The 26,359-nt window shown below is 43.0% G+C and overlaps 1 protein-coding gene across 1 annotated transcript in view; it reads right to left on the minus strand.

The window, feature by feature from the left end:
• Positions 1-26,359, minus strand: part of LOC118285473 (potassium/sodium hyperpolarization-activated cyclic nucleotide-gated channel 1) — a 63,360-nt gene that overhangs the window by 24,219 nt on the left and 12,782 nt on the right. Inside the window, exon 3 of the mRNA XM_035609148.2 lies at positions 9,168-9,329. Within this exon, the coding sequence (XP_035465041.1) occupies positions 9,168-9,329 (162 nt within the window). The remainder of the gene's footprint in view (positions 1-9,167; positions 9,330-26,359) is intronic.

The raw sequence follows: 26,359 nt of genomic DNA on the forward strand, positions 1-26,359 counted from the left end.
CGGCGCGAGAGTCGTCCTTTGAGGAAGTGAGTCAGTCCCCAGTGTCTCGTTTCAGCAGCTCTTTGTCTCAAAGGGAGGGAAGTGATTTTTACGCCGGGTGAAAGTCATTCCTTTTTAATCGTTCGCGCCATGTGTTTCGCTCCTCACAAAGTCATGCCGCCATGTGCACTACATAATGACATCTCGGGGCCGGGTTCGTGACGCCCCTATAATCCAGCGAGTGTCCTGCTGGGTTCATGTCATTGTTGACTCGTCATTACTCAGACTAAGTTGTTCGAGAACTTAGCCCGGCGCTCTGTATTTGACAACATGGACTCTAATCCTGGGGCATTAGGAGGCATGGATGGATCATGACAACAGGGACAACCTCCGGCCACAGATTGCCTGAAGGTGATCACACAGTTGTAGAGTTGTGTTATTTCTTAGACCAGATTCAAAGGTTCCACATTGTACGTTGTCAGTGGGAGTCTTTAAGGGATCTACATTGAGGGGTGAGGGAATATGCCTCAAGCAATGTGGTTGTCGGGTTGTTCAACAACGTCTGAAACTTCCTCCTTCTAAACCCTCGTGATGTCAGAACAATTTGGGGCAATCTCTGTATCGACGACCTGACAAGCACGCCCTCTTCTCGCCTGTTGTGGGGCCGTAAGAGAGTAGGGAGGATTTGAACTTTTCCCCTCAGGCTCTCTTTGTGTATTCTTCACACAATTAATGTCAGTTTTCTTTTGCACAAATATCTGCATCACCACGATTGCCTTAGAGAAGAGATTTTCTAAAATGTGTGCGCCGTTATCCCCTTTTGAAAGATAATGCATCTCACCCCTTGCTATGACGCTATGACGTCTTCCTGCTTTTTGAGAGCGCCTATAAGACGTGGTCACATGTCACATTGTATGAGTTTGTTTTGAGCACATCTGAGCCTTTTGGCAATTTCCTCATTTTTCAACAACTTATTGTATATTTACTTAATGTATTAATAAATCACTTCCGACGGAAGGCTGGAAAAATGTACTGCCTTTTCAACCACATTTTCGCTTTCACAGATTTCTTTTTTCCATCCTTTTGTTCGTCTCAGCCATCCTGTCTCGGAATCAGGGCAGGATTTAACCTCCTCCTTAATACATTACATGTCAAATGTGAATGTGTTGCCTTTTTTTTTTTCCTGAGGACCTGCAAAATCCATAAGTCCCTATCTGGAGACAATTGTGATGGCTCCCCGGTGCAGGCCTTTTAGCCGTAGCCAAGTTGCTGACTCCTCCAATAGCTTTTACTTCCTGTGAACAAGAAGTGCTGAAGAAGCGTTCCTTACAGAATACCTACCTCACCCAAAACAGAATAGCTAATAAAAGAAATATGAAACCTCCTATAGTTCTTCTCTGTCTTTTTCCAACGGCTGACATATAGCTCCACATGCCACGCGATGCACTGCGGTCTCCATTTGTCGCGCCATTCTCCGTTCTGCTCGACTCAACGCTGTTCATCAACCCCATGCTTCAGTAAATGAGTAAATTTGCAGCTAATCATCTGCCCCGGATGAACGACTAATTCCAACGTCCCATCCAATTAGCTGCTTCATCCAGAGACTGATTAGGGAAGGAGTTAAATGTACACTTGCGAGCTTTATTAACAAATAGAGTTAGTTTGTCTTCTTTAATAGTTTTCTCCAAAGAGTTAAACCAACAAATGTTATGTCCTTTACTGCCAAACAGCAGAACTGTATGTGAAGAAGTGTTTCATATTTGGCTGTGGTACACATTGGAGGGGAAACTGGAACAAATGTCATTGGTGAGGTCATGCACCTCCAGTGTCCTTCTACATTTGTCCTTCGGCGAGACCGTGGGCGACTTCTTATTGAGCAATACCACAGAGCGTTTGTGTTTGTGTTCTTACGCATGGAAAGCCAGACACCGCTTACAGCTTTGCCAGATGATATCAGAGTTGCTGGAGTGACTCACTGCACCTTTTTTGCTATTTGTCCTTGTATGTGTTTGGTGCACAGATGAATAGATGTAACAGGGATTGTCTGCACTGCTCTGTCAGAATCGCACACCGTCATTAAGGGCTTGGGGAATTACAGTTTTTCTGCTGCTTATTTTTCCCATATCCGGGTTTTAATTCGTAAAAAACATCAGAATAATAGTGAAAATTGCTTGACCAGCAGTCCAACACCCAGAGATATTCAGTTTGATATGACATAAGACAAAGTAAAGCTGCAAGAAAACCGAATGGAAGATCACAGGCTCGTGGATGTTTGACATTTTCCCTTGAAAAATAATTGAAACGGTTAATCAGCTATTAAAAATAGTCGCTGTCTTAGTTTCTGTCGATTGATTAATTGACTTAAAGTTTCTGCTCTAATTTTGACTCTCCCCATTGAACAGAGTAAGTGTTTCAGTGCTGGTTGTAGTCAAAAAAAGGGTTTTGCTAAATGTGGCTGACAGACCAGATGTATTCAGTTCCTCCAGACTTGTTGTAAATATAATTAAGCACTGATGTAGCAAAACAAGAGGCCTCCCATTCTGCATATTCACCTTTCTGCGGCTCCTACTCTGTTGTATTGCGAAGCAAAACAGCGAAGCAAACGCACAGACGTCATCATTACGTGCATCAAATCTAATCCCATCTCACATCTCTGTCCAAGTGTTCCAATCAACGTCTCATACGTTTCTGTAATTAGACGGAACCGTTGCCGACCGTGTGCTCGCGCATATCACAGCATCGCGTCTTCTCACAGAAGATGTAACTGGTTATGTGACCAGGAAGGCAATCGATGATTCACAGGCGCCCCAGTGCTGAGTGTGACCCAGAGGCGTTGGTTGTTGCTGACACTGATGAATAACTAACAGGATGTAATGCGCGGCTGCAAAGGACACGGTTTGACCCCTCGACAACATTAGCGCTCATAGTGCAAAAAACAAAACAAAAATCACAGCAATTTCACATCTGTACTCCCACATACTCTCACCGATTCATTAGCTGCCCTAGTTTCACTGCAGCATAACTTAACAGCGAAAGCAGAGACAGATACATTCTGCTTATTCTAATGGGAATAACCCCTTTAGAGAGCAGGATAGATTTAAGATGTTTTTGGGGTCCATATTTTTGGTACAGTCAATGACAAATTTCCATTTAAATACTTCTTGATTGACAAGTCTCAAACACCTTGGCACGCTGCCCCATGCATGAAAAAAAAAATTCATTTTTCAATTACATAATCAAACTACAAGCTGTTCTCCCTGGAAGGGCACATAAGGCATGCGGTCTCTGACTGTTGAAGTGAAGGGATTTGCAGCCATGTGCATGAGTACCAAATGGTAAGTTTGGCATCAAAAGCACACGGTCGTGTGTCTCAGTGTTAAGTTTGTGGTTTCCCCTTGTACGTTTCCATACTTAGCTCCTGCTCAGCAGAGCCAATGAAGAATCCCTCTCGGGAACGTCCGGCCTAAGCTTTGTATTTTGTTACATCGTTAGGGCTGCAGCAAGTACTAATAATCTGCAGCTTTTTTTACTTTATTCAATTCAATTCAATTCAATTCAAACAAAATATCAGAAAATAGTGAAAATGCCTTTTATGTTTTGGGAAGGATCTGGTTAAATTCTTTGTTTTCAACAGGGCAAAACTAAAGGACAATTCATTTTGCATTAGATAAGTCAAAGAAAAGCCAAATAAACTTGAGCTTATGTGTTCACTCCTCCGTCTTTTATTAATTGCTTGGAAGGAAAAAGGAATAATGGCATTCTGAGAAGAGAGTGGACTTGTCTTTTTCTTAATCATCCGCAAACCAAATATTCACCGCAGCCACTGATGACCGCATCCTTGATCACGAAGGTCAAACTCTGCAAGAGACGAGAGTGATCTTGTATCCTTTAATTCTTCTGGCAGCAAAACTCATTTTCAAATATCCTGCAAAAGTCATTCAAACCTGAGTTACGTCTCAACAATTCTGAAGTAAATACGCCCGTACTCCTGCATGAACTGAGACACAATGCGTCTCATCAACGGCGAGGACTCTCCAAGGCGGAGGGGTGAACAACACCCAGCAAAGAAAGACACTGTTACAACCCACCGCAGGTGCTGAACAACTATGTGCTTTTCACAACAACTGACCACTGACTTCAAATCAGTTCATCCCCTTTGTGAGAGTTCCAAAAGTTTGATCATTTCATAACTCTGTTCTGAGTCAGACTGTTGGAAGTGACTCATTCGGGGATCTGGTAAGAAAGGCACGGGGCACTAGTGGGTGGTCCAGGGATGAAAAGAGGCCGGAAATCTGTGACTGATGCTGTAGGGCAGTTATGCATGGTCAGCCAGGCTTTTTTGTGTTTTTATTTATTTATTAATTCTTCTGTCTACCTATCGTATCCGCCTGTCTGTCTGTCTGTGTGCCTCTAACTCTCCCTGAGACATTAATCCTCAGCAGGCTACTGCTCACATGTCTCTAAACATGAGCCATGCACAGAAACAGTGAGCACACATGCACTGACAAAACAGAGGCACGCACGCACACACACACACACACACACACACACACACACACACACACACACACACACACACACACACACACACGCACACACACATCTTCCTACAGTACTGTACCTGCAGACAAAAGCAACAGCCCGTCGCCCTCTCAGCCGAGCCAACACAGTGACGGCAAGCATTATCTCGTCTGGTGATTAAGTAAATGCAGCCTCTAAAGAGTAAGAAGCTACTCTCAGGCCATTAGTCAAGGAGATAACAGTGCTACACCCTGTACTGCACCACTCAGCAGTATCTCGTTGGTCCCACTCTTCTTCTCACAGCGGGAGGCAGAAAGTAACGAGCCAACAACAGGAGGGGGGGGGGGGGGGGGGGGGAATCCACTTGACGCAATCTGAACCTGAAGTCGTCACAGAGCAAACACCGAAAGACGCAACCTTCACCTGACAGTCGCCCTCCTCCTGACCGGCCAGATAATGACGTTATGTATTTATACCTTTGGTAAACAGAAGGGGAGATATTTTATCAAGATTTATTTTTTGAAGCTTATGAAGACTAATGCACTGTGATGGCGTGAGAAGAGGGATCCCACGTGTGGTTTGGGCTTTTCACTTGGAATTTACCCGACCGCAGGCAGTGCACAGGCCTCCTCTTCTCCAAAGGGTCCGCAGGGAAGCGTCTCCACAAATTGCTCATCCTACCACATCACAGTCAGTAGCATTACGTTAGTTTCTCATCAGCTGACATCCTACAGTGCTTATTGCAAATGGATAGGTTTTAAGGCGGTTGTGTCTCATGTGGGGCTTCAACTAATGATCGTCTTCATCAGCAGTTTTTTTTTTTTCTTTGGGTATCTCATGAAAGGACGACTCTGCACACTTAGGGCCAATTAAGGATTTCAGTCATCACAAAAATGGAGGAGAAATTGTTAGGGACAGAGATCAGGACGTTAATACGAATCCCAGCTTCCTTTGTATTTAGACATACTGTGATCTGTTTTATCCGCTTACATGGAAAAGTACATTATTTGCCATCTTTGTGGTCCAATCCGAGCACTGAGAGGCCTTGATTTTCGGTTAAGACTCAGATTCCTATGGAGAGAAATTAGTCTCAGTACTTCTTACAAAAATGTGTTTCATTTTCCGAATCGTTTAAGGTGTTCATAGATGCATTTTTTTTTTAAATACACAAACACAAACCAAATAATTAGAAAAAACGCCAAACTCTTTTTACTAATGAATACCACCCCACTTGTATGAATGTGATGTGGCATTCATTCAAGTTGGGTTGTATTTATTGTTTTAGATTGGTTGGTGTTTAACTGTGGGTTGGAAAATTAATCTGTGAACACCATAAATTACTCATACACATAAATCGGGTTTTAGTTGCAAGGAATTGCAAACATGCATTTATCGAAGGCACAGTTTTTAGACGAGTTTCACTCCATATTCTTCCGCTGTAGCACTGTGCCGTGAATGTAGTAATCCTCTCCGAAGTATTGATTCATCATTCATAAAATGTCAGTAGTGAAACGCCTATCAAAAGGAGTTATTCAAAAAAAACAAAAAACCTTGAACACTCAATTTTCATAACCTGAACAAAGAAAATAAAAACTCAAAGCAGATTCATGGTATACTGTATACAGGGATCCCAGCCCACCGGTTGGAGTATTTAAATATTATTATCCCTTTAGGCTCTTGTACAGACAAACTGTGTGATATTATATTTATATCAACCTTGGTATGCTACTCTGCAAACAAGCTGCTGCAGTGAGATAATGTGCATTTCTTTATGAAGCGAGTAGACGTTTTTGTAGCGTTGTTTCTACATACTGCATATGAATTATTATACTATGGAATATTCTGCATTTTCGTCGTGCCAAGGAGAGAGACTGTACACTTTAATCACAGCTGTTTTAATTCAACCATAAGCTACCAGCACACGGGTCTCTCATATTAGCTCATTGTTTCAGTGGCCCTATTTACAGTCTCCAGATATTGCTAGAGCTCCTCATGGAGGGAGGGGGGGAGGGCGCAGCAAGTTAGCCTTTCACATGATTCCCATTGATTGGCATAAGCGAAGGGAAAGAAGCTTTTTATCATTACAGCCGATGAGTTAACATGAATCCGGAGCAATAATGGATAGGAAACCATTAGTTAATACTGGAACTCGCATCACTGCAAAATTCATTTCAGTGCAAGCAGAGAAGGATAATGTCTGTTTGGACCAATAACACATGTTCATCGGCCGGGCAACTCATTTTCTCAAAACAAAGATAAGAGTGGGATGTGGAGCTGTAACGTTCAGGGGAGCTGACATTTGCACCTCCAATCTCATGCCTCAGAGCAGTCAGTGTGCATGTGGAGCACAGACATGTTTGTTGGAGGGAGGGGAATCGCAAAAATGCAGAAGAGTTCCCCGGGCGAGCATTTACAATCAGCATTGCCCGGGAGGCCTGCACACACTTCTACAGCATCACGTTGCTCTGGGAGGCGCAAGCACAGTGCGTTTGACCCCAGCTCAGAAAAAGAGAGTGTGGTGGAAAGACAGGGAAAAAAAAAAGAGATGAACAGAACGGAGACAGTCCGGAAACGCCTCGCACTAAGCAGTTTTCTCGACGGAAAGGTCAAGGTTGGACACGCTGTGAAATTTGTAATTTTAAAATTAAATGCAGCATATTGCTGTTACAGTGCAACTTGCATCTGAGGCTGCCCACTTCAAGTCCGAGATGTTTTGTCAGCCCGTGTGCAGCGTATACTTCTGCAGAGTGAGCGCTCTTTTTGCTTTCATGCTGCCTAAATCCTTCCACCCCGTCGAGTTGCTTGGCGAAGACGTCGGTGTCGGGTACAGGCAGCCGCAGAACCAGGCCCAGGGTGAGTCTCTTAAAGAGACGGAGGAGGCAGCTGCCCGGGCAGACTCCGACATAACGTTATCCTTTGCCTTCAGCTTAGAAGTGAATTTGCAACCGGCAACGAGTTAATACGATGCGGTCTCTGGCTTTTGTTTCATATCTAGTAATCGGCGACTTGGAACACATTAGCAAAAAAAGGAAACTTGGCCTGTTTACTTTATGACGGGAATGGCGCTGCAGTCGCCCTGAACGTCCTGCCGAACCCTGTTAATTAATCTGGCAGTTCAACAAATCACCGCTTGATCGTCCATTGGGGGGACGCAGTATTAGTCGTCAGCCAAATCTGATTCAACCTACAAAATTCTGAGTCGGGTGAAGCTCATGGATTATCATAATTAACCATTCAACCATTAACCAGCAGCTAATGGGTTAAATTATTGTGTTTCTGTTTTGTTCCTCTGTTTCTGCATTTGAAAGGCAGGTTATTATTTCCCACTTATTTAAATATTTTATGTTTATTTTATATTTTCCTCCACTGGAGATGCCAGCTGCACTCGGCGGCCGGGGGCATTTTTGTTAATCTCCTTTTGGTTCATTATAAAGTCTGGCTGCTATTTGCAATTTGCATAAACATTCATGTAAGTTGAAATATTTTTGTCTGGGCCCTATTGGTCTGTTTTAATCTGTTCACAGCAGCACAGCACTGCAGGTGCGTGATGCTGTGTGTGAATCCTCAAGTCCTGTCGTTTACGCTGCTACTTGCACATGTCAAAATTAAAGAGCTCTACTATAGTCCACTTTGGCTCCAATAAAAAAAAGGCTCACTGCCTCATTGGGCTACTGTATTGTTCTTTGTATGTTGGCAGAACAATGTTGTACCTGCAACAATGTCCCTGATGAAATGTGCCTGCTATTCTTATTTTTAGAAACCTGCTCCGAATTATTTCAAAACAAAACACCGAGCCCGTGTCCACACCTCAACATGTCATACAACTCAGTGGCTGCTGCCTTTTTATCTGTAGATATTTTTATCTACAGATTTATTTATTTATTTTTTAAATACAGTTTTGAAAAGATCTCATTATAACTTGAGCCTTTTCTTTTATCAGTGCATCTATAGTAAGGAGTAATATCACACTGTCAGAGCTGCCACACGAGACTGAACTCCTGCAATTAAAAAACAAATATCAAATCTCTCCTTCTAGACACAGTTCTAATGATGTCTAACATGATCACCAACTGTATTATAATCATAATTCCCCGGGGGGCTGTGGCAGAAGAAGCAGACAGTGGGGAGTGGGCAGAGTAGTTATTCTCCTCTACAGATGTTCCATGACCGTAACAGGGAGGCTGACAGGTATGTCATTTTGAGATGCACAGCAAGTGTCTGAGTCAAATCAGTCCCCATAGAAACTGCTGTGCATGTAGAGCGAATGAAAAAGTTATATATCAATCTGTTGCCGATGTTGTTTTTTAACACAATATCCTGTGTGGCGACATCGAGTGCATATTTTCACGAGCCCCTACTTTACAAGATTTTAGTTTTGAAATGAGTTCGCTTGTCATATTTAAAAGTCAATTTAAACCGACTCATGGACACCTCATTGGCATAATTAGCTCATGTTGCTTCAACTGATAAAAATCTTCTGAACTCACATTTCATCCGACAAAATCAATGATCGCCTGGAGAAAATGAGAATCCTGCTTTTGTCTAACTTTGTCTAAAATCACCGACCTGCTGTTTTACAAAAAAAAATCACCAAGAATCAGACATACACAGTTTACATCCCACATGCAAAAAATAACAAACGAAAGAGAAGAGCGTGTGATACTTACAACCATACCGTTTAGGGACACCCAGCAGTCAGGAGGGAAGTCTTGGAGGAGAGGCACCAGATACTGGAGACAGCCATCCCAGTGACACAGGAGCAGCATCATCCCTATCAAATTAAATATTCTTACCACTGCACTAGCCAGGTCATAGGTCATATGGAAAATCTGCAGAAGAGAAAGAGAGAGAGAGAGAGAGAGAGAGAGAGAGAGAGAGAGAGAGAGAGAGAGGCCACAGTTAGACCTCCTCAGGATCTCCTTTGTTTATTTCTGACCATACATCAAATTGAATTCAACAAAGATCCGCTGCAGTTTGAATTCAGATGAGTGAGTGTCTCTTAATTGTCACACAGGTTTTCACATACACACAGAGCGGCTGTGGCTCAAGAGACTAGAGTGGGTCGTCAACTAATGAGAAAAGGTCGGTGTTTCGATCCCCAGCTCCTCCAGTCCACATGCGGAAAGGTCCTTCGGCAAGACACTCAACACCGAATTGCCCCTGGCAATGTGTGAAGTGCTGTTTATATACAGTAGAAGCGCTCTATGAATGTGTGTGTGTGTGTGTGTGTGTGTGTGAGTGAGTGAGTGAATGGGTGAATGTGTGACTTCTACTTTAAAGCGCTTTGGGTGGTCTATAAGACTGGATAAGCGATATATCAATACAGCCCATTTACCATTTATCAAAGAGACACAAGAGGCTTATTAATATATATATATATATAAATATATATATATAATGTTAAATCGTTGTTCAAAAATTAGACAGACAATTAAAACCACCGCAAAATTATAAAGTCACCATAGAAGTGGAGGCATGGCGTTCCTGTTTGGTCGCAGCCTCTGTGTGTGTGTGTGCGTGGATGTTGTGTGTGTGTGCGTGTGTGTGCATCCCTGCACTCGCAGATGTCGGACTGTTCATAACTCAACATGGCTGCTTTCCAAAACAAACAGAGCCAGTGTAGGAAATACATATACAGCGCAGAGGTAATGCAGAGTAAAGGTGAATGAAACGCTGGACGATGAAGAGAGCGCAGACCTCCGGAACAATCAGCCACTGAGTGTGTGGTGGGTTTTTTTAAATGCCAGGAGCTGCAGGAGCTGGGGCAAGACTTACTGCCCGTGTGGTTATTTAATCTGAGCAGGAAGGTTTCAGAATAGAAAGTCATCAGCAGCATGAGTGACCATATCTGCAATGAGAAGCCATTTCATTTACATGGGATCTGGGCAAAGAGAATTGACTCATGCCTGGTTGGCTGAGGCGCTAATTCATAGTTTCTCATTAGCATGTGAAACCCATTATGTCTTTCCAGGTTAGTTATTCCATAATCATCATCATGCTGAAGCTCAGTTCTCTCCAAATAAAGATCCCTCATTGGTGGCTTTCTGCATAATAAACTTGACCCTTTTGCCAAATTTGTTGAATGGAAGATTGCAGGTAATTATCTATTTTTAAGTTGATGGCTTTCCATTTTTTTTGGTGAACTGTCCACTCTGCTCATTGGAGGTGCAGTGAACCACGTTGTCATGAGAAGAAAAGATAGAAAAGTGAGTAATTGTGTACTTCATTACTCTAGGTAAGTTTTTACCGTGTCAAAGTTGACCGAAAAGTGGTGTATAAGGAGGTTGAAGTTTCGATATCAAGCTGCTGGTCTTTTCTTGAGTAAGAAATTCAATGAGCAGCACCATTTGTATTGAACATTTCTACTTCTGAATAGTGTCGTTTACTCTGCTGTACTTAACCTATGATTCAATTTGATCCGTACTTTTATGTGTCTTTCTCCTCAGTTCTGTTTTGCAACCTCTAGTTAGTAGACCTGATAAACTTCCTTACAGCACAGTCACTCTAGAAGACCATGATTCTGCCATGATTCCCCATGAAACCCCATCACACCCTTGGTGTTTTTAAAAAAATCTCTTTGAATCCTCAAGCGACCCCGGTCCTCTGTGACTGTCCTGTGACCTTTCAGAACAAAGGACAGTGACCACGCACAGAACAGAGGAGAGAACAAGAGCCGAGCTAATGCTCAGATCCCTCTATGTCTCAACTCATCCTCAGGGAGATACAGTGCACTGCCCTGGAAGGCTAAAATTAGCCAGTAGCGTACAGGACGGCTGCCTACATCTATATTCTCAATTTAGCAGAGCCCTCTCTCTACCTTTGTGTGTGTGTGTGTGTGTGTGTTCGCATTCATCACAGTCTGAGGACATAATGGAAAAAGAACAACAAGGCACGGGGAAAGACAGACACAGAGAGCAGGAGAGACAAAAAAAATGAAGACAAAAAAAGAAATAGAGAAGGGTCGACTGCCCATTCTGCGCTTTTCCTCCGTCAATCGACGCCGTGATTTAAAAACACAACGAAAGAGACTCAAGTGCTGAGGTCATGTGTGTTCAAAGGTCGCGGAGGATTCTGAAAATTCCCAGGGACCGTTTCACTTTGCTGGAAGACCTCGGCGACCTTTGGGTCACACTGAGTCACTTGAAGCCTGGGAGGAGAGATTTAGGAACGCATTAGCACAATGTGGGTTATGTTTGGGTTTGTATTTCAAGGGGGAGCCCGTTTGAAAAGTCTGCTAGTGGCAGCAGGCAGCCACAAGGTAGTGGTCTATTATTAGAGCTCTTAATAATAGACGCGCCAGGTGGAGATCACTGTCCAGAGGATTATACAGGATAACCTTCACTGGGATGTAGGGATACATTAGGATGGATTTCAACTATCTGAAGTGAATGTTGCATTTGTTACCGTTGCTCAAACACAAGATGAAAACATTCTTTCCATATAGCAAATTCATTTTGTAATAATAATATTACAAATAATGTATTTGTGGAACTTTTCCATCCAGGTTCGAAAACCATCAATCAATCATGAGCAATATGCTAATATTACTAACGTTAATCATACAGTCAAGTAAGAAACAAGAAAGAAAGACGCGGGTGAGGGAAGGAAGCGATACAGTTTAGGTCAAAGGTCGTGGTGCATGATGGAGTCTGGTGCCTCAATGAGGGGAATGAACGGCCAGTGTTCCTGTGGTGGAAAGCAGCAGTGCTGTCATGCTCAGGATATTTAGTTTCTACAACTTGCAAACAGGGTCACACTGGTCATGACTTAGCAACTTGCTGTGGCTCACGTTTCTATTTTTACAATTTAAGTGCATGGTCTAAGGTGTGTGTGTGTGTGTGTGTGTGTGTGTGTGTGGGTGTGTGTGTGTGTGTGTGTTTGTGTGTGTTTGTGTGTGTGTGTGTGTTTGTGTGTGTGTGTGTCTGTTGGGTGTAACGTGCTATAAGCCAATCAGAGGTAGTAAGAGAGAACGTTTCTCAGTGGGAACGGTTTCACTTTGCGCACACGCACACCATCTGTGCGCCCCCCCCCCGCCAGCCTATGTCGGTGCAAATCATTATATTGACAATATGCCCTTAAAGTAACAGTGAAATACTGCAGCACTGACTTCAGACCAGGTTTTTTGTTGGTCAAAGGATCAACCACTTCGACTGCCTCAAGACGAAGCGATGTGCCAACAAAGCGCCTCGCCACTACTCATTTGAAAACCGCGGGCGCTACGATGGGCACAATCGCATTTGCTATTTGAACAATGTGAGAGCTGTACGGGAAAATGGCCACTGCGTCGGTGTAAAACCAGCAAAGACACTCCCGTGCTCGGTGCAGCTTGGTACTGCACAGTGTGCGAGACAGAGTCTGAATTGCACACAGGGTTGGGGGAGAGTCGTGATCTGCCACCGTTTTGTTCAACACCAACATTGAGGTGAATCAAACCACACCACTTTCACACTGTTAAAAATCTGTGATCACTCTGTCAACATCTCAGTTTGTCAAGAAGAATATAGCACGTCTTTTCCCCCACATTTGAACTATCCACTGTACCGATCGCAGCAACAAAAGATTTTAAAGGTGAACAACAATGAGGACACAGGGGCCGTCTACTATTTTAACTAGTGAGCAAGTCCTTTTTTTATTTCCCCACCAGTAATCAGGGCTTCTGATTGGCTGTCATGCCATGCCTGTCATACTTTGTGAGTTTGTTTGCTTTTTTTTAGAGGATGTCGATGATGTAAAAAAAATCTTGAATCAACTGCTCGCGTAACAAAAACACAGAGAGCAACGCAGGAACATTAAATAGAAATTTCAGAACATTGTCCCAAGCGCTGGGCACAACAAGGCAGTCAACCAAGCTCTGTATTTCCCTCTGTGCCTCTATAAGCTCTCATGAACTGCAATACTACAGCGAAATAGGTGGCACTGACAGAGAGCCAAGAGCACCGCCATTACTCACAGCTGGCATTGGCAGAATATAGGCTTAGAATTAAGTGCATCGAGCTTAAGTTTGACCGGGGACAGGGGCAGAGGTCTGCATAATCCTCTAATACAGAAGAGTCAGGCAGCCAAGATGTGATGTGATAGCGACACAAGGTCACACGCGGGCTGTGTCCCGCCAGCACAGCGCTCATTCACATTTGGCTCTTCCCCATCCATTCACCATTCGTGCGGTAGAGTAGAGTAGAGTAGATGAGGAGATGGACGTGTGGGAGGTTCACACACAAACGATCGTCTTTGGACGAGAAACAAATGTCAATGCCAAAGCGGTAGAGTCCATGTACAGTGTGAGCGTATGGAGACCACAGAGGCGACCCAACATGCGGTTTACTTTAACTTTAAAGGAATTTACACCGCAGCAGTCAGTCAGGTTGACGTGCGTGCGCCGACTTTTGGGTTCTGATGTGCAGAGAAAAGAGCAGGCGGGAGACTTTCTCCTCATCAAGCTGTGGGCCTTGAACACGCTATTACAAAGTGTTCTTTATGCATCTTCAAATTGGACACGATTGACCTCTGCTTGAGGTCAGTGGGGATTAGCGAGGGACTAATTTGAGGGGATTAAATCCACCACTGGCTATTACATTGAAGGATGACAAAACTGCTTCCAGGAAAATCTGGAGTTCTCCCGCTTAACGTCGTCTTGTAAATCTCCTTTTGGATCTCTCTCTCGGTGTTGCTTAATCACAAAATTACAGTTGAACTTGGATTTGCAAAAATCATATTATCAAGTAATGGGAATCCACTTGGATTTCAGCGAGTCTCCTGTGTTCTTCTTCTGTCTCTGTTCTTTTATATACGTAAAATGTTTTTGGCTATTTAACTCTCTCTTCCAGTTTATTGAGAAAAAAAATTGACAATTTACTGTATGTTGTGACACACAAAGCTGAAAATGGAATATTTCTGGGAATAGATGACCAGTGCCGCTCTCTTCCCCCTAACATGCAACAAGCATCTCGCTGGAAGTAATTCAAATTCGCGTTCCTCTAATGTGCTATGTGTATTCAAGTTGATGTATGTATACTTCAGCAATAATTAAACATAAATAGACTTGGCATTATTTCAGAGCTTCGGGCAGCGTACTGTATGCTCTGACAAGCTAATCAGTCTGCAAATCTGCACACACCACAGGCTCCACAAGAAGAGCAAGGTCATACAGTGCATGCAAACTTGGTTCCCTCCAAATAGAAAATATAGGTTTATTTTTTTTAAACCTGCAAAACAATTGTTTCCCTGCATTAAAAAGCCATGAATCTTCCGCACATTGGCAGTACATTAAGGTAATGAGGCCCGGCAGTAGTTTGTAGTCAGAGACTTAATTAAAAGGCAGGTTGGTAATCGATGGGATCTGTACACAGGCAGAAAACAAGTAGAGATCTATTAATGTAACAGAGAAGACTTTAAAGAGGAGATCATTACTTCTCCACTGCATCCACTGCTGCCTTACACGCCCAAATGAGCATGACATCCTTGAAAGAGGTACGAGTAAGTGTGTAAAGGAGGTAAGAGCGCGTTAGCATTACCAGTGAAACGCATCGATACATTCATTTGTGAGGAACTGCGTGATTGTAATGGCGCAGCTGGTGTTATTTTACAGTAACCACTTGTTTTAAGTTCTGTCCTTCTTACCACATTTGCAATAACATGATATAACTGCATTTACTGTAAACTGTAAGTGAGAAGAAGAAAAAATATCATAAAGAAGTAAAGGCTCATTCATTCTTACACATATTGATTTAGCTGTCATGAATACATTTTCTAACGAGCCCTGTCGCACGGTGCCCCTCGTTCATCTTGTTTATGTGTTCACCATTTTAAGATGCTAAGTCCTGATTAGTGCACAAATTGAAAAAAAAAATAAATACCCTGACAGTCATCCCCGAGAATTTCACATAAAAAGAATCAAATATTTGTATCATGGAAACATTTGCAGCTGTAGTTCACGATGGGAATCAGAAATTGGAGTGCCACCCACATGTTACATTGTGTTAAACTCTGTCCATTGATTTCCTGCTTACAAACTTTTTTTTTCTCCTGTTTTTATTTAGTGCTTTACTCTCATATTATGTGTGTAATACATTTACTCTTCATAGGCCTCTGTAGGGGCATGTTCTTTATCATCATATACAGCTAACTACCAATAATAAGGACCCAATTATCACACATATAATTCAAACACATTTAAAAGTAGGGCATGAATAGCTGGTCAGTGTGGTGTTGAAGGTGAAGGTACTACGGTTCTCTACCGGCTTAGCCCGTAACAACCGTTAGTCGGAGCATGCGTTTAATTGGATGAGTCATCTGTTGGTAAAGTGTCTGTCACAAGATGGAATAAAGACTGTTTCTGTCCAAGTCGCTCTCTCTCTCTCTCTCTCTCTCTCTCTCTCTCTCTCTCTCTCTCTCTCTCTCTCTCTCTCTCTCTCTCTCGCTCCCTCCCGTGGGAGCGCCGCCGCTCATCCGCTCTGTTTCCCCCTCGTTTCTGTGTCTGTCAGCAGTATTCTCTTGTTCTTCCACTAAGCACATCACACTCTTCACCGCGAGCCTTTGCCGCCTTTGCCCGCTGTCTCACCCGCTCAGCGTCTATTTTGGTCGTGTGAGCGCGATAACCTCGACGCTTCTGTTCCGCCCTAATCTGCGCTCCACCATTCGGAGCTGCGTTGGCAGAGGCAGCATCCTCTGGGGCAGAGGTCCCCCACGGCCACAGGAGTCACGTTTAGGATGTTTTCTGCATGGAATTTCATTTTGCGGATTGTGTACGGAGGATACTGTGTAAGCTCAAGTGCTTTAGGACTGAAACATTGACTTGAGATGTTATATAAGGATCCTGTACCTTTCCCGTCGCTACTTCACAGCATCGAAACACGCTCTGCTAAGCCTCCTTTGTGTCCCTGTGTGGACATTATTCTCAGAGGGGATTAATGTATGCAGCCAATTTGTGCACAGAAATTTCTGTCAAGGTTTCTAGCAGTCTACTCTGTATGGAAGAGGCTTGGTGAACAATTAAAGCTTATTTTATGGGTGAGGAGGAGGTTGAATGTTCTATCGATTTGTACCTGTAACCTGAGCAGGGGCAACAAAATAACAGCTCGGCTCTGAGAAAAGCACATCTGGGCCCGACCGTCAACGCGATGGGAAAGTTGCTGGGGAAAACAAATGAATGCGGCAGATGTGGACATATTGTTCACAAACACGCCAGTTGGCTCAAGAACAACTGTTTTCCCACGCGACCCACTTTCCACACCGATTGTCTTGTTATGCAAGTCCGTTTCAGCCCGACAGTTTGACAGCATCATTCCAGGAATTAAATCAGTGTCCTCCATCAGTCGGTCCAGGATGGAGGGCCGACAGAGGAGGGAAGAGACAAACAACTGGGAGGTAACAGGGCGACATGAAACATCCACCCGAGAACTAGGATGAATGTGACATCTCACGGACTTACACGCAGGTCCGTCAGCAAGGGTCACACACCTCTTTTTTATTCAGCATCATTTGCCTGAAGTAGCGATTTCTCATGCATTGTTTCTAAGATTTATGTTATATTAAATATTCAATATTCACATTTACTTTAATAGGTTTACATTGACACTACAAGTCAAATGGTTGTAGAAGTCTCTGGGAGGGAGACAGACAGTGGAAATAAGAGAGGAATGACAAAACACGTTTGTGTGCATGTAATGGAGGACGGTAAAGAGAGGAAGGGTGAGTGTTGCAGCCCGAGTTGTGGCTGTGCTAAGAAGGCAGTCAGGGGAGATTAGTGCTCATGTGAGAGCAGTAAGGATTTGACTGGAGTGCACAGGGTGACCTGAGCTGCGCTCGTGTTAACACCAGCCAGACAGACCCCTCGCTCGCCCTGTCTCCCGCGAAGACACACTCTTCCCCGATGTCCCGGGGTTGGTGGAGGTGGCCTCTGCCGTGCGATCTCAAACGGGTGAATCATCCATACTCGGAGCCGAAATCGATCGCAAGCTTAAACACAACTCTCGCCGGCTCTGATATAGTGGCCGTGTTTCCTCTCAGCGTGATGCGTCTAAAAGATTCATACTTTCGGTAGAAAGAGGGACGCAGGCGGGGCTACAGTGTACGACAGCAATACACGGTAAATACAGCGTCACCACGGCAGCTCAACAGTAAATACGCAGCACAACGAGGCCGGCGTATTAGAATCAGTCATATGATCCACGGTGGAGCAACGGCACATTATCTCGTCCCACATACCTCCCACTGTGTTGGCTGCTGCATCACGGCTACACCTGATATGCCACATAATCTAATCTGTCGTGTAGTCACACCATAACAATACTCAATGGTTCATTTCAAGAATGATGCCCAAACATGAGACAGTATAAACTGCTGCATTCCAGCTGTTGTCAGGATAGATGGATGAAGGGTGCATCACCAAATCTATTAACATTAAGTAGAAGTAGATGCACAGCAAATGCCTCACTAGTTACTAATGAATTCATTTGCACAAGATATAATTACAGGATGTCTTCCATGAATAACCCCCCCCCCCGTATCTAAATAATCAAAATGCCAAAGCTTTAACTGTGCCAGCATTTAAATGTGAGGTTTTCTCCTGTTCCTTAATACTTAAAGGACACACATTATGCCCATGTCAACTAGTGTGTCGTGTCGGTCGTAGGTGAACGGCCTGCAAAGTTAAAAAGCCTTAAAGAGACAGGAGCTTTGACCAAGTGTTGCAGACAGAGGCTGGAAAGAGGAGCTGCAGGAATGAACAGTCTGAGGAAACTGATGTGTTTACTGAACATTCCATACCATGTAAACCTTTTCAACTGTTAACCCAAATTCATATTGTGAACGTGAATATGGGCATAATATGAATTTAAATGTTAAATAGAAGAGAATTGAAGTCACCTTTGACTCTGCAAAACTGGGATGATGAAATAACTGGTTAGTTGTAGCCTTACACACATGGACAGTGGTGAACAGATCATAAGAGCTTCCCCCCACCAGTTAACCACCAATGCATCGGTTTCCCCGCATACCCCCAGCAACCACCAACAACATCCCAGCGCACAAAAATAACCGAGATTAGCCTAATCTCCGCTCTTATCACTTCAGCCCCCCTCCCAAGACTATATCTGTCATTTGTCTGCTTACTGTATCGTGCACACCATGCAGAGGGAAACTTGTGTTCACTGGGGGGAGGGGGGGGGGGGGTTATCCCACGGGGGACGGACAGAAGATCAGAGCTGCTTTGCACTGACTGTGTCCATACTCAAAACTCTGGAGGGGGTTCAAAAAAACAAATCAAGAACAGAAAGGATGTTGTTATGCGGAATATCAAAACAAGTCTTGATCCTTAAAAATCTAAAATGATGCTAAAAATAACCAGCAGATGTTGAAGGAGAGAGCAGATGCTGATTCGGTTTGACTGCCGTGGGGCTGCTGAAACAGTCACAGCACATGCTCAACAACAGAAGATGGCAGTGGTTTGGGGGCACAGCGTGCGCGGTGCTTGCCACCCTGATTCGCTCATTTTGCACAGAATAAAACCTGGTTCATTCAATCTTTCAAGAGAATCATGTATCATCAAAACATTTAGATTTTATATCGTGTAAGATTTAGCATCCTTTTCTTGCCAAACTGCCCCACCCCCATTTTGCTCAGTCTCTGCCTCCCAGTGTCACTGCCCTTCTGCCTCACTGTCTCTACTGTGCAGACAAGTCTGGTTATGTTTCTTACATCAAATAAAGGGTTGGACTTTGAGGCAGACCGACAGCGACAGTGAGAGATGAGAAGGGAGAGAGAGAGAGAGAGAGAGAGAGAGCGATACACGGAGGTGCTCCCAGTGGACGAGTACGCGGCATCCTAAATGCCGTACATCGGCACACGGGGACGGCAGGTTGGCAGAGAACCCACAGGAACTTCAAGTGTGACAAACACGATCCGTTCGCAGCTTTTTTCCAATCGCACACATACCTAAACCTGCCCAACCGCCAAAGCTGACAGGGAAAAAAATTATTGTTTATTCGAGATAAAAGATGCCACAGCAGAGTTTAGTGCATTCGCAAGAGGTTGTTTGTTTTCAGCAGCATCTTCTAACCTCTACAGGATCTACTATCAGATATTACACTTGGGTTTGTCTCATCTAGGATAATGTGAAATTATCTAAGCAACAATAAAAACATACACCATGGCTATCCCTTTACTACATGTGACGAACGGCTTAACATTCAGGTTAAAAGACAAAATATGATTTCATTTTTCTTTATGACATGTTAATTTTGACATAGATTCATTAATTGAACCTTTAACAAATTTGCCAGTAAATAATTGTTACTGGACATGATGAGGATAATTTTCCGTGACATTTTTTTATGATCTTGCCAATATTAACCTATATCTCCTCTTACTTCCTCCCTTTCCCTCTTCCTGGTTTGTCTATTTATGGAACTATCTGAAAAAACACATGCATGCATGCGTAGTTTAATGTATATCAAATATATATTAGTATAAATGCCAACACACCACCTCCCATCAAAAATTCAATATCCACAATTTACCCAATGTGTTTAAATGAGTGTTAATAGTCATGTGTGTGACTTTCTTTAATCTCTAACAGAGCTGTATAATTAGTGTGTTTAGAGCTATTCTTGTCTTTAGTTGGTCAAAGTATGATAATTATGAAAAGATATCTGCCTAAATAAAGCTCAATACCGATACTGAAACAATACCACAGTCAAAACCTGATGTATCAGGAGAAGTAATGGAATAATAGATGACACAACATGGTGGAAGAGCCTGTTGTCATTATTCGTCATTTTAAATTTCACTAAGTAGGAAACTAGAAAATATACTCAGTAGATCAGTAGAGTGCAGACATATGCGGAGTAGGTGTTTTGAGTAGGGCTGCGACTAACGATTCATGTAATTTATCGATTAATCTGTCGATCATTTTCTCGATTAATCGATTAGTTTTGTCTCCAAAAACCAGAAAAATCTTCACATTTAAAAAATTGTTTCCATGAAAACTACTAAAAACCGATCAACCGATCATCAGAACAGTTGGTGAATCATTTAGCAGTCGATCACTAATCAGTTAATCAATGAATTGTTGCAGCTCTATTATTGAGTAACAAGTCTACTTCAGTGCACTGCTGTTGTGTGAAGGGGAATAATCTTAGGTTTGAGCTTCATGACCCTGAAGTGCCAAATTTAAATGTAATTTAAATGACTAATTCATTTAGTCTGTTCATTTCATGATCCATAATATTCTAGATTATGTGATGTGAAGTCGTCTTTCTTGTTTGTGTTTTCATAGAGTACATGCTGATGGGTTTTTGATAATTAGTACATTCATAACATAGTAGTAATTGGATTTTTGCAAATAACGAGATAAAGGTCATAGTGTTATTGAAGCTCTGGCATGCTAAGTAGTAATCTGGTGTGCCAAATACTTGATTGTATGCATTTTCTTTGATAATTAAATGTATAATTCTATCCAGATATAATTTATTAAACAGTTAAATAACACTCAATGCAACTGGGGTCTTATTATTGACAAAAAATGTACATGCCATGATTGCAAGTTCCAGATTTTTGCCTCTGTTTTTGTCACCATGAAAGCTAAAGATTGTTTGCACGCCCAATATGCCTGTTCACAATGAAGCAACTCATGGGAAAGATGGCTCTTAGTAGAACACTGTCTTTCAAGTACCGCTAGCAAAATAAGGTTTTGTGCTGTTTTCAACAGCAGGGTATCGCGATACTTTTCCGGTATCTGTGTACCTTGCAACTCTGCTTTCCTCTCCACTGGCCCACACAATTAACTCTGTACTCTAAACCATATGGTTGGGCAATTATCGTTCCCTATACTGCAGTTAACAAGACCAACTAGCAGCAGAAGGAGCACTCCGTGAATTGGCAAGGGAGAATGGGTTAAATCCACAGGGGGATGGCGGGAAGAACTCCGTCTTTGCGGCAGTGGCGTCTGGGATTTTCCACCCCGTGGGCCAAGAGAGAGCCTCCCTCCGCGAGCTGAGCAAGAACATGATTCGAGGCGCATTATGTTCATCGTCGGAGAGCCGTGTCTTAAAACAGAGAGGACATGAACAGACAGCATGAGAGGAGGGGGGGGGGAGCACTGTCTTTCATTTTTGTCTGCTTGACAAAATTGGACTGGAGGAGTCCATTAAGGCTTGTGTGTGTGTGTGTGTGTGTGACTTAACTTGCTTTGCTGTGTGTGTGTGTGTGTGTGTGTGTGTGTGTGTGTGTGTGTGTGTGTGTGTCAGTGTGCGTGTGGGAGGGAAAGAGAGCGATAATGGAGAACCTGCTTTAAAAGAAAGATATGTGCTGCCAAAAAAGGTGCTTTTGTCAGAATGAAATTAGCAAAGCTCATATCTAAAATAAATTGTACATGTTAAGTACCTTCATGTACTTGATGAAGCAAAATCTGAAATTATTAGTGTTAAGATTCTTTTTGTATTTGAGCAAATGCAACAGAGCATGCAAAAGTGCCAGAGTAAGGAGGAAGGAACAGTGAATTCCATCCTTGGTTAAGTTACTTAGTAGCACTGGACAGCAAATTGGCTTCTGCACATGGTTTAGTGACACACACACTCATTTTTACTGATTTTAAATTAAGATGCACCTATATTTGTTCGTATACCTTTTCCCTTCGTTCATTTCCGTTACTGCTGTATAAGTCTGCCATTCCTGGTCAAAGATTCAGAGGCAGATTTACATAAAGTGCATGAAGCACTGTTCAAAAATGCACTTCACCCTTCACCGGTCTAGTGTTGGAAGTTGCCCATTAGAGTTTTAAAAAAGAATGGATCTGCATGACGATAGCTCATGAATCATATACACCTGCAAACATTGGGGGACTTTTTCTCATGAAATCATAATGATATGCATTTAAAGATAGAGTTATAAAATGCAATTTAATAGGAATACAAAACAAACAAAGAAAAATAGGAAGGACTCGCTTGATAGGATCTGCAGCACTGATATAGTTGATGTTTCAGCGGACTCGTGACATAACATACAACACAACTGCATCCAAATGCTATGTTTCCCTCGATAAGATGTGGCCGTTCCCAAACAAACATTTCCAAAGATCAGTCAACCAGTACGCCTCCTCCTGCAGTGCATCGCGGAGAGGACTAAAGCTCACTAATGACACACAAGCTGCGCCACAGATTACAAACTGCACTTGCCCGCGGCCGCCACAGTTTGATAAATGACATGAGCATCTCCAGGCAGAGACAAACAGTCCCTCACATCGTGTACTCAGCGTAGCTTTAAGTTAAATCAGACCTTTCTGAAGAAATGCCCAGTGTCCCATGGTTCTTGTTGGGACATGAAGTAGACACGACCAGCTGTGCATCCCCGGATATACGTGCCCCAAACTTCCTTGCAGCCCAACAGACTTTGCCATAAGTCAAGAGTTTCTCCCCCCGACAGTGTGGAGCAACTCTGATTCAACTGCAGTGGTCTGTGTGATCGAATGTTTGACGGCTTCCGACACTCAATTTTGTCAGTACAAACATATTGGTCTGGGAAAATAGGCACGAAGGGGATCGGCTGCCCCGCGAGGCTATTGCATATGCAACCTCCGAGCTACGGGGTATGAAATATCCAGAAGTGCACGCACACGCACGCGGACATGACACAGTCCCTCAACAGTCCTGAGCCTCACACATCACGTCGGTTCACATCAAATCCCGTCCAGTAACAGGAAGCAGTTGTTTACAGTCATGGGCCAGAGGGCTCAGCTCCGACAGCCAGTCACATCGCTGCTGCTGCTGCTGCTGCTGCTGCTGCTGCTCGCCACTGTATGTGTGTCCTACGAGCAAATGCCATTTGAGAGAACATGGTAATGAGGCCAGGCTCCTTTTTGTAATTATCCTCCTACAAATGCCATTTGCTTGCTCTGTGTGATAAATGGATTGTATGCCTCCTTCATAGATTCAGCCTGACTTGGTTTAGGGCAGCTCTACGGTCGGCTGTGATGAACTGCGCATAGGTGCAGCTTTAAAAAGAGCAGAGGCGGTCTGAACGGGCTGAGATGTAAACGAGAAAAAAAACACATTACTGGAACACATTTACAAACCTTTGTCGCTACTTCAGTTAGCGTCATTTTACACGCTGTAATTACAGAAGGAAGCAGGGTCAACACAATAGAAAATCAATCAGGGGAACATAGTACAGGAATCACAGCTGCTGCTGTGTCACACAGAAACACACACACACACACACGCACGCACACACTTCTCTTCACACACTTCCTCTGTTTGTTTCTTCTCTTTCTTTCCTTCCGCCCCTATCAGTCTTCCCGTCTCTCCTTCTCGCCCTTTTAAACCTCACATGATCGCATGACTCAGCACTACATGATTCAGCACACCTCCCGTGTGTGTGTGTGTGTGAGTTTGTGTGTGTGTGTGTGTGTGTGTGTGTGTGTGTGCGTGTGCGCGTGTGCAATTATGCACCTGTGTCCCTGCATGAGACCGGGGCGGCGGCCTCAAGGCATCAAACACTTGGTGTAACCTAGTGTCTCAATCTGTTGCTGAAGAGGCAAATTACAGCAAGAAGTGGCTCCATCACGATCTCTCCTCCCCTGACGAAGCCTGTGCCTTGTGTCGTTGTCAACCAACACTGTAACAATTAGCTGATTAATCAGTTGACTGACGGAAAATGGGCAAAAAGGTAGAAATTGTCCGTTTTTTAGTTTCTCAAATGTAACAAGGATTTTTTTCTCTCTCTTTACGTCTTGTAAGCTATCGATCAAGTTTTGGAGTCTTGAGCCTCGCATTGAGTGTTATTTCCACATTAATGCTTTTTTTTTTTTGTAAACGGATATTCCCCTTTTCCATTTCAAAAGAGAATATCTGTCCACATGGCCTTCGGTTTACGGAACATCTCGGTCCAGACGAGAACACAAAAACGACTTCAAACGCTCAAAACAAGCTTGCCCGGCCACTAGGTGGCGACAAAGTCTACGTCAGCGATACGTTGTGCAAAAACAGCAACCTGAAGACGTCAACGGAAAAATGTCCTTTTTTTCCACAGTTTTCAAAAATAATTCAAAGAAATGATCTACTGATTACCTCCAAAATATATTTTCAACCCTTTCTGCCTCACACATTCATTTTAATTTCATTCCTGTTAATGTAATATGCAAGTCTAATTTCATTCGGTAAGTGCAGATACATTATTAAGAATTATATCATGCTACAGATACAGTATTCTAATGTTTTTTAGAACAAACAACATGAAGTTCTGCCCTGGCTTCAATTCGACACTGAAAAGAACAACAGACCAACATTCACATCTCTTCTGTCTGTTTCTGGAAAGGCTTAAAGATGAAAGAGTTTAATAATAAAATACATAAAAAGGGTCTGCTGTCACACAGTAGTGTGTGTTATTTCAGTGGAGACCACATTTTAGCCAGTGTAATGTAGTTAAAGTCGCCTCCACTGTTCCCACGCAGTGAACTAGACACCCGGGTCAGTTGGCTCACATTTTCCCCCCTTTCAGATCAATTTACCGACTGAGCTGCGAACCAAGTGTGCACCTTGTGCCTCGGTCGACAGATCCCCACAGACACTCTAATTAAACAGAGCACTTGCATCATGCTCTGCAGTCAGCTGCGGCAGGCACTCCCCACACACTCCTCTAAACAGAGCCAGCCAAAAACACAAAATATATTTCCACCACCAGTATCTATTGACAATACCAAACAGCATTTTTTTTAAGTAGTCAATGAAAAGTATAATCTGATTTTGGGGAAGGGACTCCATGTTACAGGTGTTCATACAGCATAAACAGGTTGTACTTTTTACAGCCTGTTCGATTGTGACACTGACAAAGTGGAGTTGCGTGCAGGGGCTTGGCAGAGCTGCCACTTCCCACATGCAGCTGCACAGTGCATCATGCAAATTCACGTTAAAATATAAACAATGTTCTTATCGTGTGTCAGGGATGAAACTATAAAATCAACAATCCACCCACCATGTAAAGAATGAACACATTATGTCGGTGATTGGCAAAAGTCTCTGAAAAATGTAAACTGAAAAAAGGGAGAAGCAGAGAAGGACAAACACCTGCGAGGAACTAAACCAAGAGTTTTATCATTGTGATGATTGCGCTTAATTTTGTAGGAATGAGAATAAAGCAAGTCTGCAGCAGCTATTGAATAAGTACCGTTGTGTGTTTGCACTGACTATGGGGAGTGGGAATCATTGTGTAACTGAGGTATGACAATGTATTTGCAAAAGTATCATGAAACAGTTGACAGTTAAAACAACATATCTGTTGCATGTGTTTGGGACAAGTCTCCTTCATAGAGTAAGTATCACCATGCTGGAAAAGTGACTGAAGTTTATCAATAGAAACGCTGTATATTTACCTATAGTGTCATATATCAGTTATTAATTCACCTCAACTATAGGAGCTTAGACTAGCTTTAGCCCTCTACTTGTGCAGTTTGCCAAATTAGCTGTCAAAATGTTGTCGTAATGTTTTCATTAACATTTCCACTGCAGCATCACAGAGAGAAACAATAATTAGGTCCCAGCAGATGCCTCGCTGACGACTTTCCTGCAGAGAACACACTTTGAAAATAGAGGAAATGGTTTCGGAGCCACGTTAAATGGATGTTTGCGTTATTGAGCAAAATATTTTCCAATGCACGGCCCATACATTGTACCTTATACATATAACATAAATGGTGGCAGTTTTTAATGGTCAGATTATCACCGCAAATATCTCAAAATGAGATGCATTCACAATTACAGCATGAACATGAAACTACACGGTACCATATCGTGTGTCCTTATTAACATGAATTAAGTAACTCAGTATGTTGGTAAACAATATGCCATAATGATCATGTTTACTGATTTTT

Source organism: Scophthalmus maximus, chromosome 20, assembly GCF_022379125.1.
Source record: "Scophthalmus maximus strain ysfricsl-2021 chromosome 20, ASM2237912v1, whole genome shotgun sequence".
In the NCBI taxonomy this organism is placed as follows: domain Eukaryota; kingdom Metazoa; phylum Chordata; class Actinopteri; order Pleuronectiformes; family Scophthalmidae; genus Scophthalmus; species Scophthalmus maximus.